Below are 18,929 nucleotides of genomic sequence, written 5' to 3' on the forward strand. Positions count from 1 at the left end.
CAAGAGGTTCACAGCAACTTTATTTATAATAGCCAAAAACTGGAAAACGCCCGTCATCCACCAGTTGTTCACCTAACAAGTGAAAAGTTAAACTGAGGCATATTCATACAATGGGATACTACTCGGCAATGAAAAGGAACAAAGCAGAAACACATAGGTGAATTCAAAACATGCTAAGGACAGTTACACAAGAATACATACGACACGATTCCACTTACATGAAGTTCTAGAATGCCCAAACTAATCTATGGTGAAAACGGTATCCCAACAGGGAGAAGGGATGGGAGAGGTACAGCAACTGAAGGTAAAGAAACTTTCTGATGTGATGGAAACGTTCCATAGCTTGCTAGTGGTTTGGGTTACAAGTTGTACATCAAAACTCATCAAATGGTACATTTAACATTGTTCATGTCACTGTAAATTTTACAAGAAAAAAGCTTAATATGTATGCCCAAAAACTTAAGAGTCAACTATAGATGTTTACAACTTTCTTTGACACACATAAAGAACTAGAGTAATGGAGGCACAGATAATAATGAAAATATGGAAAAATATTACTTGTAGAATCGAGGTGATAGGTATAGGCATGCTTATAACTAAACTTAAATGCTTGAAATTTTATATTAAAAATGTCACAAGGGGAAAAGGTGGTATAGTAACCTAACCAATTGCAATGTGTTGACTGTTTAAGATCCTAACCTGTGATGGCGCAGGGGGATAAAGCGTCGACCTGGAACACTGAGGTTGCCAGTTCGAAACCTTGGGCTTGCCTGGTCAAGGCACATTATGGGAGTTGGTGCTTCCTGCTCCTCCCCCTTCTCTCTCTCTCTCTCTCTCCCCCCTCTTTCTAAAAATCAATAAATAAAATATTAAAAAAAATTTTTAAGAGGATATTTCAGATAGATATTTGGTGATAAGAAATTAGTATTTTTAGAAATGATTATTTTAAAAGTCCTTTTTAAAGAGATGTATACTGAACCACAGATAAATGATACTATGGTCTGGATTTGCTTTAAAATTAATGATGACAAGTATATGAGGATTATAAGAAAACTGAGAGGATATGAAGAGAATTCACAAAAAAGGACATGCAAACGTTCTCAATGTGAAGTGCTACCTCATAATACCATTGTTTGTGTTTGTGTGTGTAATCTCTCAGACTGGCAAAGAGCTGCTAATACACTGTGTCAGTGAGGCTATGAAGAAGGCACTTGCACTGCTGGTGCAAGCTAAAAAATATATAGAGATACAAATTTAATTTGATTTAAATTACAAGTGTACATACTCTGACCATTTATCCTACAGAGAAATTTATGTATGTACCTAATGACATACTTATACAAGGTAATTCTTTTCAGAATTAAACAGCAAAAGCTTGGAAACAATTTGTGTTCATTAGTAAGGGAACGGTTCCAGTGCATACATCCATACTATGTACAATCATTTTAAAAAATGAGGAAGAATTTTGTATACTGATAGCAAATGATCTTTACGATGTATCAAATGGAAAAAGGGTACAGAATAGTATATATAGTCTGCTGTATATCTTAAATGAAAACATTGGCTATATTTACTTATCTGGACAGTAAATATCACTGGAAGTTCACATTAGAAACTGATGACAGGGTGCCTAAGAAAAAGTAAGTGGCTGAAGTACAGGAAGGGAGGGAGACCGTATATCCCTTCGTATCTCTAGAATTGCATTTCCTTCAAAAAATTAAACAAATGATTTTTTAAATTTATCCCACTGTTTATTTTCATATCTTCAAGACTTAAGGACCAAATAAAAACTTCTTACATCCCCTTCCTAAAATTAAGAAAATCACCCAACTAAAAAACTGGGCAAAAGATGTGAATAGGCACCTCACCAAAGACAATCTGCAGATTCAAATATATAAAAAGATGCTCAACATCTTATGAAATTATGGAATTACAGATTAAAACAAGACACCACTACACACTTATCAGAATAGCGAAAATTCAAAATACCGAGAACACCAAATGCTTACAAGGATGAGTTGCTACAGGAACTCGCACTCCTCGCTGGTGAAGACGCAAAGTGGTATAACCACCTTAGAAGATAGCTTCACAGTTTCTTGTAAAAACGAAGTCTTACCATAGGACCCAACAACCCCTCCTTGGAATTTACCTAAATGAGTTGAAATATTATGTACAGTACACACAAAAACCTACATGGAAATGTTTATAGCAGTTTTAACTTCAGAGATGATTTTCTAATCCACTGAATTGGGGAAAATTCCATTCCAACTACATTGGAGAAATTTTTTTGAAAGCCCCCAGAACTCAGGCCTGCCTCTACTGCTGAAATAATACCCTTCTGCTCTATAATACAGGTCCTACCAATTGAATGTAAACCCTTTCACCTAATTTAGGGGAAACTCTGAAAGCAATGAAATGTTTTCAATTGTAAGATGAATAGATGTAACCCAGAGGAAAATCTCCACATGAGAATCTGCTGAAGATGTTTAGGGCAGAGGATACCAAGAGGGCATGTTGACTAATAATCAGCAGGGTCCTTGCCTCAAAACCTCATGTAGACAGAGCAGCTCTCCTGTTTCTTCCTCCCCACCCTGCACCTGTTATGGGGATTGAGAGATGTCCACTCCATAGCAGACTCAGCCTCTCTTCCCACCTGGCACAAGGCTCCCTCATCCAGGCAGAGGGACAAACACTCTGGTTCTGCTTCATTCTCTGGTATCAGTGAGTCTGTCAGACCAGATCACAATCTTTAGCAATTTCTTCCTTGGTATCTCTGTTAATTAACCGAGTCCTTTCTTACAACAATTTGAGAAGTAGCCAGCTAAAGCAGGATATAGGTCACCTGGCCATATCCAATCCCCCTCTTTTTGATAGCTTTACCACAAAGGAGATTATAAAGACATAAATAGAAAAGAAAATCACTGTCATTACTTATATTAATAGCCAATAATGATATTCAACCCAGTTTTGTCGAATTTAAGGAAAGAAAAATGTCTTTTGGATAGAAATGAAAGACTTTTATTCTATTACGTGCTTTTTACACTTGCCTTGTCAGCAATCATTCATGTAGTAACCTAAATTATGAACAATAACTTACTAAAGCAAGTATTAAAAAGTATATGAATTCATTAGATAACTTCCCAATGGCCATTTTTTTTCACTGAAAACTCAGCTACTAGTGTGCGAAAAAGATAAACCCTTTCTAGCTCACTCACCACATAACATTTTAAGGCTTTTGCTCTCCTTCTTTTCCCAGAGATATGCAAATGACTTATTAGCTTTAAAATAAAGCGATTGCAAATGAATTAATTCCTCACCAACCCCATTCTCAAAAGACCCTACAGATTTTTTTTCACAGCAAATTAACTAGCTACTGCTAAAGGGAAACAAGATCACATTCTAATAGGTAATATAGCTACAGATAGCTACAGGCACCAGTTCTCACAGCTCAGCACACATATATGAAAACACATTTCCATCTAGGCAGTAATACTGAAGCTGTCAAGCTGGTTGACTAAGTCATATTCTTATAGGATGGCAAACACAACTGAAAATCATTTCTCCTTATAATAATATATCAGGACTTGATATAATAAAAATATATTTGGTTTATCAACACACTCCAAAATAAATACTCTTAGGTAATATGCAGCCTGAACCAAGTCTTCATTTATTGACTACTTACAGTACAGTAATTTTGTATCTTAGCTGGTAATCAAAGATGGTTATGAATTACTGAGAGAAGACATAATCTCTCTTCCAGCCATCACCTCTCAGAAACCTGGACTAATTCGATTTGAAGAACTAGAACTGCATCTCCTGGTAACTACGTAGCAGTTGTCACCCTGAGAACAGGAACATGGCAAAAAAAATATACAGGACTTTGATTCTCCTACACAGGTGAACATAAAATTAGTTTATTAATGACTACATTGTGAAGCCAGCATTTTGACCCAAAATTTAAATAACAAGCTGTTTAATATTAAAGCAGAAGTTACTGCCACAATGTGACAGAAGTACAGCTTTATCCATAAACCCTTCACACAATTATACATTAAATGCTATTTTTATTTAAGCAAGGCACCCCTACTTGTTCTAAAATATGGGATGTGCTACCCCACTGAAAAAGCAAATGAGGGGATTTAGATGTTTTCCTATCTAGAGCTGGTTTAAATTCAAGTGAAGCCATTAATGTCCTTACTGGTAGGGACTGTTGTGACGTGTCACTTCACAGTTTTGAAAATAATACCCCTAATGCTTACCCAAAACCAAAAATGGGGTGGGGGCGGGGAGATGTGTTCAGACAACTTTTAAGTTGAGGCTAGAACTCCCTCCTGAAGTATACAGGCACTAATGTTAAATGCCAGTGGCACAGGCTTAGAAAGGCAAAACATTTCTGAAGATAGGAAACTGCCAGACGGTTGTCATTTATACTCAGTAACCTGTGGTCTACTTTTCTCTCGTTTGAATCATTTTTAAAAATTTCTACCCCTAAGTCATCCAACACACCTAAAGTTATAACTACTCTGCTGAACCATAATGGTTCAAAGGTCTGAAACCTTTGCTTGCTTTGGTGAGTATTTGGTTAAAATAAATCCGTATTTTATTCCATAGGAAGTTTTATATCAGAGCTCTCAAACAAATCATTTTTAAAATGGGAGATTTTAAAGGACAGTGCTGAATAAAAATATGCAGTCTTTACACTGGATAACATATCCTCTATGAAAACAAATTATTTAATCATAAAATAAAGACTAGATTTTTAAATCAGATCCTATCCTGGACAGATTAAACAAAATTTAAATGTGTGGTTTATTTAATCCCAAACTAAATCTTTCCTTTTTCTTTCTAAACAGTCCACTATGGAATTTTTCTTATAAGCAATTAACCCCAAACCCCAAAATCCTTTCTCTAGCAGTTGCTGCTAAAAAACTGGAGCCTTATATCCCATATCCAAGAAAGATGTGCAAATGAAATGCTTCTTGCTTCATCCTGAAATAAAAAGAGCATTGCACATTTACTAACAATGAAAAAGTGCTGAACATATTCCCATACCATTTAAAATTAAAAATTCAATAAATTTTTTTTCTTTGCAATTTAGTAAAACTTATCTGAGAAATTAAGTTGAGGTGAGGAAAATTAGGCATTAGTATTTGCAGCCGGGTATGAAGATAGGAGCTTTTTAAAGTTGAGTACAGAATATATTTTACACAGATTTTAGCTAATATCAGCATTTAATATTACAAAATTGTGGGACTTCAGATCCAAAAACAACCCACGAAAACTACGATAAAGAAATGCCCCATGTGTGTTCAAGAAATCATTATGGTTAAGTGTCTAAAAGGAAGGCACCACTACATGTAGAGAAAATGATCAGAATAAAATATACCAAAAGATTTTACAGGGAAAAAAGACACAGCATAACATTTAGTCAAAGTAAAAGACATCAAGACATATTTAGATTTGTCACAGGTACGTTAACCCCATGAAATCATGTACTTCCTAGCACAAGCATTTTCATAACACCATCTTAGGAAAAGAAACAGTAGTACAGCAAGTGTACATATCATTGATACACCCTGGTTCCAGACATATCATTTTAAACATTTTAAAAATATCTTAGAACTGAGAAAATGTGTTTAAAATTTCATAGAAATAAAAACAAATGCAAGCACATTTCCGGTGTAGTATGATTTATAGCTGCTAAAGGTAAAAAATTATTTTTAGGCATATAATATGAGGAGTGCCGAGAATTATATATGGAGAAAATACTCAAAGCCACTATACTATCATAATGAATTCTGTTTCCGAGCAGAATGTCTTTCCTTATATTGATGCTTCAATTATCATAATTACTTTCATCTTTATTTTTTCTTAATTTTTTTATTTATTCATTTTAGAGAGGAGAGGGGGGGAGGGGGAGAGAGAGAGAGAGAGAGAGAGAGAGAGAGAGGAGAGACAGAGAGAGAGAAGGGGGGGGAGGAGCTGGAAGCATCAACTCCCATATGTGCCTTGACCAGGCAAGCCCAGGGTTTCAAACCGGCGACCTCAGCATTTCCAGGTCGACGCTTTATCCACTGCGCCACCACAGGTCAGGCTCTTTCATCTTTATTAAAGAGAACAGTTTCTACCATATTACAAATCAGTGAGTTAATGATTAATTTATCAATTGAAAATAATTTCCACAAGTGTACCTATTAAATTTACCTTATTCTCTGGAGTCCCTAGAAGTCTTATTTTCCCTTTGGACATGAATTCAGGAACAATTCAATATACCTATGGTCTGAGAATGACAAAAAAAGTTTTAGTTCAAAAAGATGAACAGGCAGAAATATTATAGCCATTTTTCTTGTGGTTGAGACAGAAACTCAAACCCTTTGCCCATTTCTTTTAACTAAAATAAAAACCAAAATTAAAAATCCTGACTAACTCTGGATAAAAATATGCAGGAGAATTAGCAAATAAATGCTTTTCATTACATTACAGCACTTTATCCTTTTTACGTTTACTTTAGTCGTATTAGAGTACAATTTTTCCAAGGAAATAGTCTAGGCAAAATCCAAAACAGAACAAGGAATCTGTAAGCAAAGACATACATCACACGTGACAATGAAAACCACGAGCAGGCAGCACTTACGAACATGGGACCGATCCTTGAGCATAGCTGCGACAGCATCTTCGTGGGTTTCGAAGTGCACATCAGCTTCTCCGGTGGCCTTGCCGCTGGAACTGTACTCCATGGTGATTCTAACAGGCTTTAGTGGAGCAAAAAACTAAACAACAAACAAAGGGAGCCAAATGGAACATAATGGTATGAGGTTCATTTCTACAAGTCTAATGATTCTACATTTTTCTTTCAGACTGATTCATACACTTTAATTTGCTTTTTAGGCAATCTCTTTAAGCAACAAAAGTAGTTAGGCATCTACCATCTCTCTGGCTTCTCTGATCTTCTTAGAAACTCAAGGTTCATTTCAAATATCTGTTCACAGAAAACTTAAAACTGTCTGTAAGAATTTAAATCTATAGTATATAAATATAATACTATACAACAAATAGTTCTCAACTTTTTTTTATACCAATCAAGACCACTTTTATTATTCCTCCCACACGCACCCTTCCCTGTTTCTAAAGACTGTTTGTCCATCAAACACATTTTTTTCCTACTGATTTTAGAAAGAGGAAGGGGGAGAGAGAGACAGGAACGTGGATCTGCTCCTGTAGGGTGTCCTAACCAGGGGCTGAACCGGCAACCCCGTGCTTTAAGACAGTGCTTTAACCAACTGAGCTATCTGGCCTGGGCATATACTTTCTTTCTTAATAATTCATTTTTATCATTTTTTTCATCCGACATGTACCTGATGACCAGTTCTTATCAGCACTACTTAAACAGACAAATTAGTGGTTATCATTCCAAACCAAAGCAACAAAATGGAATGCTGTAATGAGACTATACAGCCTTCACTTAGGTAAAGATCTGGTACCTATTAGAGAATCATAATGCAAGAAGGCTACGTGGTCTAATGAAAGTTCCAAGCATTTTGGAGTACTGAATTCTTGTCTTCTACATAACTGTCCGGTGGCAAATTCCTCTGAGTCTCAGTTTCCTAAACTCAAACCTGAATGTGTTGAACCAATTCAGAGAAAAACCAAACATTCTTTGAATACTAAACCTGCATAATACATTGTGGCATCTATAAAATCTTCTTATCCACTATATATTTCACCCTAAAATGTAATAAAACCCATATTTCTTAGGTAAAGAAAATAAAACAAGCCTCCACAAAAACATGGAGATGCCACCTTTCTATCCGAAGATACTCTGGAAATACTGTATTTTCTTCTCTATCTTCCGGAAATTAATAGAAGTTCAATTTTAGAACCTTTACTCAAACCTATTGAGACCGGGTATCTTACTGCCACGTACGTTTATAATGTCTTGGGCATTGGCTTGGAAAGGCAGCCCTCTCATGTGAACAAAATGTAAAGAAGGCGTAGTCCCAAAATCAACAGCGTCTGGAAGCTTTTCCGACATCTCCTTAGGCAACTCTGGGAAGCGGAACAAAAAGGACTGTCAAGAGCATAAAAGCTTCAAAAGTTATTAACAGATTACAACTGGGTATAACTTTTATGTCAAAATCCTCAATTCCTTTTGAACCAGAAAGGAACGAGGGCTTTAATTTTAAAAGCCAAAGTGATCTAAAATTTTTGCCGTATTTTTTTTTTTTGGTATTTTTCTGAAGTTGGAAACAGGGAGGCAGTCAGACAGACTCCCGCATGCGCCCGACCGGGATCCACCCGGCACGCCCACCAGGGGGCAATGCTCTGCCCATCTGGGGCGTTGCTGTTGCAAGCAGAGCCATTCTAGCGCCTGAGGCAGAGGCCATAGAGCCATCCTCAGTGCCCGGGCCAACTTTGCTCCAATGGAGCTTCGGCTGCAGGAGGGGAAGAGAGAGACAGAGAGGAAAGAGAGGGGGAGGGGTGGAAAAGCAGATGGGCGCTTCTCCTGTGTGCCTTGGCTGGGAATCGAACCCGGGACTCCTGCTCACCAGGCTGACGCTCTACCACTGAGCCAACCGGCCAGGGCCTATTTTTTTAATTAATGAAAAAAATTAAGGAAAGAGTAACTTTCTTATAGGCACTAAAAAACATAAAGACACACACATGTATATATGGTAACAGGATAATCCCAGCACACCAGTTTAAAAAGCACTGATGAAACTTCAAAGATTCCAAATGTTGCTTTGAGGTTAGGGTTCACAGGAATAGTTAAATACAGAGGCAACCAAAACTCCTCATTTCAGTCAGCATTCCTGCTCTCCACCCACATCTTTTCTCACCTCGTTTAAATATTGCCATTTTACTCCTTTTGTTATATTTGTGCCACCCAGCTTTTCTGACACACAATTCACAAATATTAATTTTTAAAACCTTATGAAGTAATTAAGCCCTTCTGCATATATTCAAGGTACATACTACATTCAAAGATGTTATTAAACCTTTCTCAGTTCCCTTGTCTGACAGTTTTATAGTTTCATACAACATAGTAAAAAGAAATACTTTAACAAATATCAAAACATACAAGATAGACCTAATGAGTCTCAACAAGAGGCAGGCAGGTCCTTACCTATTTCCTTCTCACATTCAAAAGCTGTCATAGGTCGAACATCCTCATTTACTTCGTGTTCTTCAAAGACCACTTCTGGCTCAGTTATATACTTAGCAGTAGGAGATGCCATTTTCTTTCCCTTATGAGAACCAACATGTGTTCGAACTTCATTCCTTCTGCTTGGAAATATCTCTATATAACTATGTCAAAGCAAAAGAGAACAGGCACAAATGGTGCAAAGTAACTTTACATTGAACTCATTTAAAAGAAAACATGTATATAAATATTTCCAACAGCTTATGAAATACAAGTGTCCAAAGGTAACAGGTTGTAGTGGTGTGGAAGAGGTAAGAATGGATATTAGCCCATGAAAAAGCACTCTTAACAGATCAGATCAATGACTTACTCCCCTCTCAAGTTTTCTTCATATACATTAAAAAAATTTTACTTGACAGATTTCAGAGGAGAGAGAGAAATATCGACCTGCTGCTGCACTCAGTTGTGTACTTACTGGCTGCTGGGCTTCTTCATATACATTTTAACACTATTTTCTACTCTGTTTTGCTTCATGAGAACTACTATGTTCAGGTAAATTGTGCATGTGCAAAGAATTAATCTGGTAAGAGGGTTTTGTTTTTCACAGTTGGTTAACAATCCATTGAAACCTTAAAATTCAATTCTGTGAAAATTAATCATATTAAAAGTCACAGTAGATGAGCAGCTAACTCCTTTCCAGAACTTCGCTAAGAATCTAATGAGAACTCGTTATCTAAATGTCAATTCCAATCTGGTTGGCAGTAAGACTATTAAATCCAAGCTTCTGGATCCAGTTCCTTTTTCTCAACACTGCTTTTCTAAATTAGGTTTTTAAGCTTAAATTGTAAAAATCATTTCTATTTATATTTAAAGACCTACAAGTGCTGAAAGAAAATGGGGGTGCTGTCCTAGCTGAGTTGGTTAGGGCACTGTCCTGATACACCAAGATTGCTGGTTCAATCCCCGATCAGGGCACATACAAGAAACAACCAATGAATGTATAAGTGGAACAGCGAACTGATGGTTTTTCCCTCTCTCTCTCTCCCTTTCCTCTCTAAAATCAATCAATAAATTAAAAAATGTTTGTAAAAAAATGAAAATGGTGAGTGCTTTGCATATACTTTTATCACTTAAAAAATAAAAGACCTTTGAAGCTACTCTATAAGGAATTCTGAAATACAATGGCTTCGAAATGGCTTTTTCTTTTGTACTTTTCCGAAGTGAGAAGCTGGGGGGGGGGCAGGCAGACAGACTCCCGCATGCCAGACACCTGGCATGCCCACCAGGGGACAATGCTCAGTCTCTCTGGGCGTTACTCCACTGCAATCAGAGCCATTCTAGCGCCTGAGGTGGAGGCCATGGAGCCGTCCTCAGTGCCCGGGCCAACTTTGCTCCAATGGAGCCTTGGCTGCGGGAGGGGAAGAGAGAGACAGAGAGGAAGGAGGGGAGGAAGGGTGGAGAAGCGGATGGGTGCTTCTCCTGTGTGCCCTTCCCGGGAATCAACCCCAGGACTTCCATCCAGCAGGCCGACGCTCTACTGCTGAGCAAACCAGCCAGGGCTGAAATGGCTTTTTTTTTTTTTTTTTTTTTTCAAAGGAGTCAAGTAAAAAGGCCAGAAAACAACAAAACAGTGATTAAAAACTTGACACTTTAGAGTACTCCTCCAAAATTAAATTTAAAACACAAAAGAAGCCACACACCACTATGTGTATCTGAAGGTACGTGATGTACAGAATCGGCTATAAAGTATCCACATCAAAATAGGAACTTGAATCAATTCAAGACTTTAGCTCTAACTGCCCTTTTCAGGAATTAATACAAGACACAAAGGAACAAGTTAAATGGCACCGTGGGGAAGCAATAAGATAAATAAATATAGTACATGAGACACTGTATAAGACAATCCAATTTCTTCAAAAGTCAGTGACATTAAAAAGAAAGGAATAAAAAAATTAAAAAGGGGATTTGCTCTACTTTAAAAGAACTCCAGACATACAATCAAATGTAATGTGTGGACCATGTCTATCTAGATTCCGGTATTAAAAAAACCTCAACTAGGATGACATATTAGGTATAATTAAGAAAATGTGATTATGGACTGGCATTAGATAATAAAGTGTTGCTAATTTTGTTAGATGTGATAATAGTGGGATCATGTAAGAAAATGTATTTTAAAGATGCATACTGAAATAACAGATACAGCAAATTAACATGTCAATAATTTGTTAATCTAGTGAAAGACATTTTGAAAGGCCATCATCCTATTCTCTCTACTTTTCTGTGTTTAAATCATTTGACAGTCATATTACACTGCATTCATCAAAATGACCCAATGTATGATACTCCAGCTTCATTCATATCTCCTTTACTCACCGGTTACCGATTTCTTCTCTGTGTTTCAATAGGGCTTGGTTGGCCATTTCTGGTTCTTCAAACTGCACGTAGGCTTCTCCTGTTTTTCTTCTCCCTCTGTAGTCCATCACAAAAGTAATGTCTACTATATTCAGTCCTGGGCCAACCAAAAAGTTATTACAAGTTAGTGCTAACAGGAGCTTTTTCATCCTTAAAATGAACATATTCATTCACATGCTCTCTTTTTTACTTTATCAGTAAAAGCTGGGAGCTGTTTTGCCAGTCCCAAAGTTAGATACATGCCTAACTGGCAGAAAATTATTATGCAGCCAAAAACTTGTAACACCTACACATCTATGTTTCCAGAATATTTCGAGTCCAAGCAATCCACAATCTTCTTTCTCTCATTTCTAGCCATCATATAGTAGGGCAAATAAAGATTTAGACTAACATCACTACTAATGATGCGTATTTTACAGCTATGAATTAGATGACAATACTATGTATTAAATCATACAAATTGCTACTGTCTTAATACGGACACTGTTATGAAAGGATATTTTTCCTCAACAGTAAAATAAACCCACATGAAATCATTCTGAAATCAGATATCCCCCAAAGATTAGCATTCTAGGTCAAAACACATATAATTTCTAGATACTGCAATTCCGAATGAAGAATTCTCCCCTAAAAAAGTTAATGTAACTATATGCAGTTACTAGGAAAAGGTTCACCTAAGATAGAAGAGACAATGGGGACAAAAAAGATGTGAGGCCCACACAGTTCGAGGCCCATCACTCTAGCTTAGTTAGAGTGATGTCCTGATTCACTAAGGTAGCGGGTTCGATCCCCAGTCATGGCACAAGAATCAACCAACGCATAAATCTGTAGAACAAATTGATGTTTCTCTCTCCCTCTCTCCCCCTTCCCCCTACCTTTCTCTAAAAATCAATGAATAAAAAATTTTAAAAAAAATGAGTCCCCAAACATGATAAAACTGAAAAGTACCTGCAAAGAAGTCTACAATGTCTTTCTCATTGCAACTATAAGGAAGTCCTCTCAACCGGACCACACCGTCGTTCACCACAGGTGAAGATTTGACCTGCAGGCTCTTCATTAAGGCATCCACATCTTCATTGTTTATCTCATACACTACAAAGCAAAAGCACAACAGATATGCCAAATTTCCATAACAAAGGAAGCCTTTAACAATATCATACTTGGTAGGTTCTCCCAGATTTTAAAAGCTAGGATTTTTTTTTAATCTTTTATACATCTCTGGAGAAAATAACAAATGACATTTATTGAACATGTACTCTGTGCCAAGCCTTACTCATTTAAACATCACAACTTGCAAGGTAAACTTGGTCAACATCTTCATTTCACAGGTAAGAAACAGACGATCTCTGCTTCATCTCTGCACCTTCTAAAAAGGGTATACTCACAGTATCTAACTGCTTCACTCCAATGTAATGATCATGAAAAGCCACAAGGTGACTTCACGTACCTTCCACGTACCGCTGCCCCATGTACAAGCGGTGCTTTTCTAAGGCTTTCTGCACATCCTGCTCTGACTCCATTTCAATTAAGGCATCACCCCTTCGTTTCCCATCTCTATTTAAGAGGAAGTGTATTCCATTCTCACCATTGCGGATTCTGCAGTCTAAAAGTATGTGAGTAAAAGTCAATTAAAACCAGAAATCAAACTTAGCTCAGTTATACAAATCACTAGAATGCAATCTTCCAACAATACAAAGCAGGAAACAAAATGCCTGCCATATTTGTTAAACAAACCCTTATTACTGAAGCTATCCAAATGCCAATGATACAGTTTCTAAAATGTTCCACGTATAAAAGATAAGCAAACTTTATCGCACATAGCTTATGCTCTCCTGATTATTAAATGGCAATTCAAGCTAGGCTCCCCCCTAAAAAGTATTGTCCTTCCCAATGCTTCTCTGGTTACATTTATGCATAAATGTCTTCTTTTGTTACAATCAGAAACCAGAAAAACTCTAAAATATCTCCTACAAGAATAATTTTGCTACCATAATTTAACTCTTCCAATTACTAAGAAATCCCTATACTATACACTTCTCAAAATGAGAGAAAGTATAAGATGTAAATGGCTTTATAAAATGCTTGACCACACATTAAGATACTTAGTATGTTACTTTGCTTTTATAACATTTAGGCTAGCCCTGGCCTGTTGGCTCCATGATAGAGCATTGGTCTGGCATGTGGATGTCCTGGTTTAATTCCCAGTCAGGGCCCACAGGAGAAGCACCTATCTGCTTCTCCAACCCTCCCCCTCCCACTTCTCTCTTGCTTCTCCTTCTCTCTCTCTCTCTCTCTCTCTCCCTCTCCCTCTCTCCCTCCCTCCTTCTCTCCCTCATCCTCCCCTCCTGTTAGCCATGGCTCCTCTGGAGCAAGGTGGCCCCAGGTGCTGAGGATGGCTCCATGGCCTCTGCCTCAGGCACTAAAAATGGCTCTGTTTGCAAATGAGCAAGGGCTCTAGATGGGCAGAACATCCCCCCCTAGAGGGATTGCTGGGTAGATACCAGTCAGGGCACATACAGGAGTCTGTCTCTGCTTCCCCTCCTCTCACTAAATAAAATAAATAGATTAAAAATAAATAACCAGATAAGTAAACCTTCCAAACATGTTAAGAAAACTATGTCACTTGATATTAAGTGAACTCGAATTCTAAATATGTGTATTACAGAAACAGCTACTCTTAATCCATATTCCTACTAACATATTTCCACTAACAGGTTTGGCTTTTTGATCTGTACATATTAAAACTTCAGAGAAAACTGGTTTTATTAAATTTTAGTCTTAGCATTAAATTTTTTGTATATATCCGGTGTGTGTGTGTGTGTGTGTGTGTGTGTGTGTGTGTGTGTGGTTGGTTGGCATATATCTGGTATATATCACAAATGGTACACATAGTGTTACTTAGTACACACATATAACCAGCCAGATGAGATAATTCTCAACCATCATAGATGTTTAGAGCATAGTTTAACTTGGATTTTGTGGGACTATCTTTCACTCAAAACTACATATTTAAAACACATAAAATATACCTGAAAAAAAGCTAAGCACATCTTCTACAGTGCATGACCATGGTAATCCTTGAGCTCGAATGAGATAAACATCGTCCACTTCCTCTCCTAACTTGGATGGAGTCAATTCATACTCAGCGAGAGGTGGAAGGTCTTCCAGGTAGGTAGTTTTAGACTCCTTCCGGGAGAAATGAAGAAATACAAAAAAATTTCTTTGACAAACTGCTTAGAAAATGTTTACTTCCACAAACTAACACTCTGGATGTTATTCTTAAGGGACAGTTATATTTCAGAAGCAAGAAGTAAGCATCAAAAATCCAACTCATCCTGTTCTGGTTTAAATTGTACATCCTAAAGCAACAAGCAGGTATATCCTAATGGTTTGGCAGGACAGAAATTTTATTCAGGACTTGTTTTGAAATTCTTCAGGCCCAAATTACCACACCTAATAACAGTGTTTCCATTAAGGCAGAAGAAGAGGGGTCCCTTCAATTCGACAAATATCTATCTTCCTTACCATCTACACGGAGATAAGCACACAAGATGCTTTAAGTGCTATAAGATACAAAATAATAGAAGAATTCAAAACAAAGCACTACAAGAATAATCAAGACATGATATGAGATGGACTTTGAAGGAAAGATAGACTTCTGACAGCGATACATAAAGGAAAGGGTATTTCAATTTGAGGGCTGAGGGTAGAAAGCAGTACAAACAAAAGCTCATTTGCAAAATAGCAATAATCCCATTTGGCTAAACTGTAGGGTTCAATTAGGAGCCAAGGAAGATGAAATGGCAAAAGGAACTTGGTACCATTTAGCAGAGGGATTTGAGTGTGAAGCTCAATGTGCCTCCTTAACCTGGTAGGCAAAGGGAAGTTAATACAAGCCATTTAGAAGTGGATAAACGAACAAGACAGCAGAATGTTTGGAAAGAATAATCTGTCAACTGGTATGTCAGACCAGTTGAATAAGGACAAAATCATAAAAGGCAACAGCAGTTGTGGGAGGTAACAGGAGCCCAAGACATATCTCAAGAACACTATTTTACAAAACTAAGCAAAAATTGTAATTTAATAAGATTCCAACAAACACCATAACCATAACAGGGAAGACAACTTAAGTTTTAAATTTTGCATTCTACTGAGCTAAGGAAGAAGATTCCTTTGTACTTGCCCGGTTTACATAAACACGTCTAATTTTATGGGGTCAATGATAAATGTAAATCTCTAGCAGGGGTCTGAACATATTTAATAAGAATGCAAATAGCATTACAATGAACACAAGAAGACCATTCATGCTTTAAGTGACTTGCATTCTACTGGGCTAAAGAGAGAAATACTCTCCTTTGTATGTTCCCATCATTTTCATGAAGACTTACATATAATTTTAATAAGTCGATGACAAATACAAGCAGTGTACAACACTAGTAGAGGCTCAACAGATACCACTAGTCAATTCCACAGAAAACAAGTCGAGAGCAGCCAACTCACAAAGGCTTATTAGACATAAGTTTATTTTTTAATAATGGCAACATCCCCCAATTTCCCAGAATTCCATAAGCATCACAGGCAGCAGAAAGTATTGGGCCTGGATTCAAGTCAATTAGCTCAGCCACTGGCAAACAACAGCCATGCTAGCCTCCCTTAGTTTCCCTAAGTTCAAGGAGAAGCACAAATTGAGTTAAGATAAACATAAACCAAAGCATCAGGACTTGGATAGTCAAAAAATGTGGTGACATTTCCCAGACACCACGTAACAAGCAAAAAGCAAGTTTCCTACAAGGCACCAAAAATCTGCAATCTAAGTTCTCAAAGCACACACTGACTTTAAAAATGAAAATACTGTAGACCCCACTCCCAGATTCCCCAACCCTGGCCTCCCTCAGTCCTAGACGTCCCCTCTCCTCGGCGCTCCTCCCCCGATATCCCAGTCTCCCAAACTGTCCTCCCTGACGGCGGCGACCCGTGATCCCACAGGACCTTCTGTCAGAGGAAGTGGAGGTGCAGAGGTGACCTTCAGTAAAGCGGGGCAGCCCGCCTTCCACAGAAGCACTACAGGGAAGAGGAGCCCTAAGGACGAGCCTCCCTCCCCAAGAACCCAGCCCACGCAGCTGGGAGCGTGAGCCCTCACATCCGCCGGCCGCGAGGCGCCCGGGGCCGCCCAGGCCTCGCGCTCTGGCTGCACAGACATTCCCAACCCGCCGAGGAGCGGGGCCTCCCAACTTCACAACCAGCGGACGGGGAGCCACAGGGATGCGGGGTGCGGGCGTCCACGGCCTCCCAGGACCTACCATGGGCCAGCAGGAAACAAGGCCGCAACATCTACCCCCAGCCACACTACGCTGCCCACCTGACCACAGTCTCAGAACAAAACAAGGAGAAACCCCGAGGCTTGGGAGAGCATCCCTTGTTCCGGGGCCCAATAGGAGGACTGGGCGGCCGGGGGTGGGGGCGGGTGTAAGGCGCGTGCCCCGGATGCCCGGCCGCGCACGCGGAGGGGCGCGGGGACGCGTGCGCGCGGCCGGGGGAGGGTCTCGCGCGCGGCTCGCGGCGCCCACGCACCTGGCTGTAGCCCCGCGCCGGGCCCGCGGCCGCCGCCAGCGACTGCGGCAGCAGAGGGGCGCGCAGGGCCGGGTAAGAAGCGGCAGCCGTGGCGGCGGCGGAGGCGGCCGCAGGGGGAAACCCCGCCAGCCTCCCGGCGGGCGCAGGCCCCGTCTGGAGGCCCCGTGTCTGAGAGGCGGCGGCCGCGGCGGCCCCGAGCAACAGCAGCAGGCGGCGACGGCCCGAGACGCCCGAAGGGAAGGAGCCGGCGGCCGAGTAGAAGGGCAGGCAGGCGGCGCCGGTGCGCCGGCAGCTGCTGCAGTTGCAGCCGCAGCCCCGGAGCAGCGCCCCGAGCACCCAGCGCGTCCCGGCCATGGACTCTGGAGCCGGCGCGGGGCCTGGAAGCAGCTGCGGCTGCAGCGCCAGCGGAGGGGAAGTGGAATCCAGGGCCGGGGAGGGGCGCCAGGCACATGCGCCGCGGGCACCTGGGGCAGCAGCGAGTCGGCAGGCGGCGGAGGGGAGCGCGCTGCTCCGCCCGGTCTCCGCCCTGGGGGCGGGGCAGCCTGCGGCCCGGGACCCTGCTACGGCCCGCTCCCTTCGGGGGAAACTGAGGCCCGGAGTAAGTGGGCCAGGCGGAGGCCTCCAGCTTTAGAGATGGCTCTGTCGGGCGGACGCCGGGTACCGTGCCCCCGAAACGCGTGACGTGATGGCTGACAGCTGTTTCTGGAAGGACTTGTGGTACTCCGCTTATAAAAAGGGGATAAATGGAGAAGGTTTAGTAGCCCCCAAACTTGAGATGTATGCAGAAAGCCAACTTTCTTTCCAAATGAAATAGAGCCCTGGCAGGTTAGCTCAGTCAGTCAAGAGTGTCGTCCTGGAACACCTGGTCTGGGCACAAGCAGGAAAGCGACTAATAAGTGGAACAAAAAAATGAATGCTTCCTGCTTCCCCCTTCCTCTGTCTTTCTAAAAATCAGTCAATAAATTTTAAAATGAAGTCGATACTTACATGCTGATTATACAGGTATATAACAAAAGTAAAGCTTGTCTTGAGTTAGTGTATTCACAAGTGGACAGGCAGAGGTTTGCAAAACTGGTTGTGCAGTTTTCCTCTTCCTGTGGCCAGGAGCCGTCTCATTAATAGGCAAAAGGGAGTTGGAGAGTAAACAATAGCAAAAGCTAATATTTTAAACTTCTAATTGTGGAAAAATTCAAAGAAAAGTATAATGAAGTTAGGGAATTTAAGAAAATATTAATTTTTTTATTTTATTTTTTTATTTATTCATTTTAGAAAGAGAGAGACAGAGAGAGAGAAGGGGAGGAGCCGGAAGCATCAACTCCCATATGTGCCTTGACCAGGCAAGCCCAGGGTTTCGAACCGGCGACCTCAGCATTTCCAGGTCGACTCTTTATCCACTGCGCCACCACAGGTCAGGCCATATTAATATTTTTAAAATCTTGTTGCATCCCCACCACCACCACCCAAACATTTTTTATCTTTCCTGGACTATTTTAAAGCAAACCCCAAAGATCACATCAATTACCCTTTCAGTATTCATCTTAAACAGACAAGGACATTTAAAAAAAAAACAAAAAAACATGATATTTAGATTAATTGACCTGTGGTAGTACAGTGGATAGTGTGTAGTCCTGGAATGCTGAGGTTGCTGGTTGAAAATCCAGGCTTGTGGGGTCAAGGAACATGCGAGAAGCAGAACGCCCCCATTTCTTTCTCTCTCTCCTCAAATTAATAGATACTTAGATTAATTGTTTTTGAAGTATTAAATTGTGTTTAAAGTTTGAGTTGTTGCCTGACCAGGCGG

General features: G+C 40.0%; 1 protein-coding gene across 2 annotated transcripts; it reads right to left on the bottom strand.

Annotated features, from left to right (window-relative positions):
• GRSF1 (G-rich RNA sequence binding factor 1) lies at positions 1 to 18,016 on the bottom strand. 2 transcript variants are annotated; one of them, XM_066387469.1, is made up of 10 exons: positions 17,129 to 18,016; positions 14,587 to 14,743; positions 13,005 to 13,160; positions 12,506 to 12,649; positions 11,519 to 11,654; positions 9,128 to 9,309; positions 7,928 to 8,049; positions 6,638 to 6,773; positions 6,208 to 6,283; positions 1 to 4,992 (listed from the first exon to the last, which is right to left on the bottom strand). In XM_066387469.1, exons 1-9 carry the CDS (start codon positions 17,480 to 17,482, stop codon positions 6,234 to 6,236), a joined length of 1,437 nt encoding a protein of 478 aa, XP_066243566.1. In that variant the 5' UTR covers positions 17,483 to 18,016; the 3' UTR covers positions 1 to 4,992; positions 6,208 to 6,233. The 2 variants fall into 2 exon arrangements, with proteins under 2 accessions (XP_066243566.1, XP_066243567.1); XM_066387470.1 differs by lacking the exon at positions 17,129 to 18,016 and adding an exon at positions 16,858 to 17,089.
• Between the last annotated feature and the right edge of the window lie 913 nt (positions 18,017 to 18,929).

Source organism: Saccopteryx leptura, chromosome 5 (assembly GCF_036850995.1).
Source record: "Saccopteryx leptura isolate mSacLep1 chromosome 5, mSacLep1_pri_phased_curated, whole genome shotgun sequence".
Taxonomy (NCBI): domain Eukaryota; kingdom Metazoa; phylum Chordata; class Mammalia; order Chiroptera; family Emballonuridae; genus Saccopteryx; species Saccopteryx leptura.

Excerpts from the sequence above, each read along its gene's own strand:
- GRSF1 (XM_066387469.1), bottom strand. The coding sequence starts at position 17,482 with ATGGCCGGGACGCGCTGGGTGCTCGGGGCGCTGCTCCGGGGCTGCGGC. Across the intron at positions 6,774-7,927 it reads ATGCCCAAGACATTATAAAC|TTTTTTGCTCCACTAAAGCC; the intron begins GTACGTGGCAGT and ends TTTGTTGTTTAG. Across the intron at positions 6,284-6,637 it reads CAAGGATCGGTCCCATGTTC|ACCATAGGTATATTGAATTG; the intron begins GTAAGTGCTGCC and ends TGTCATTCTCAG.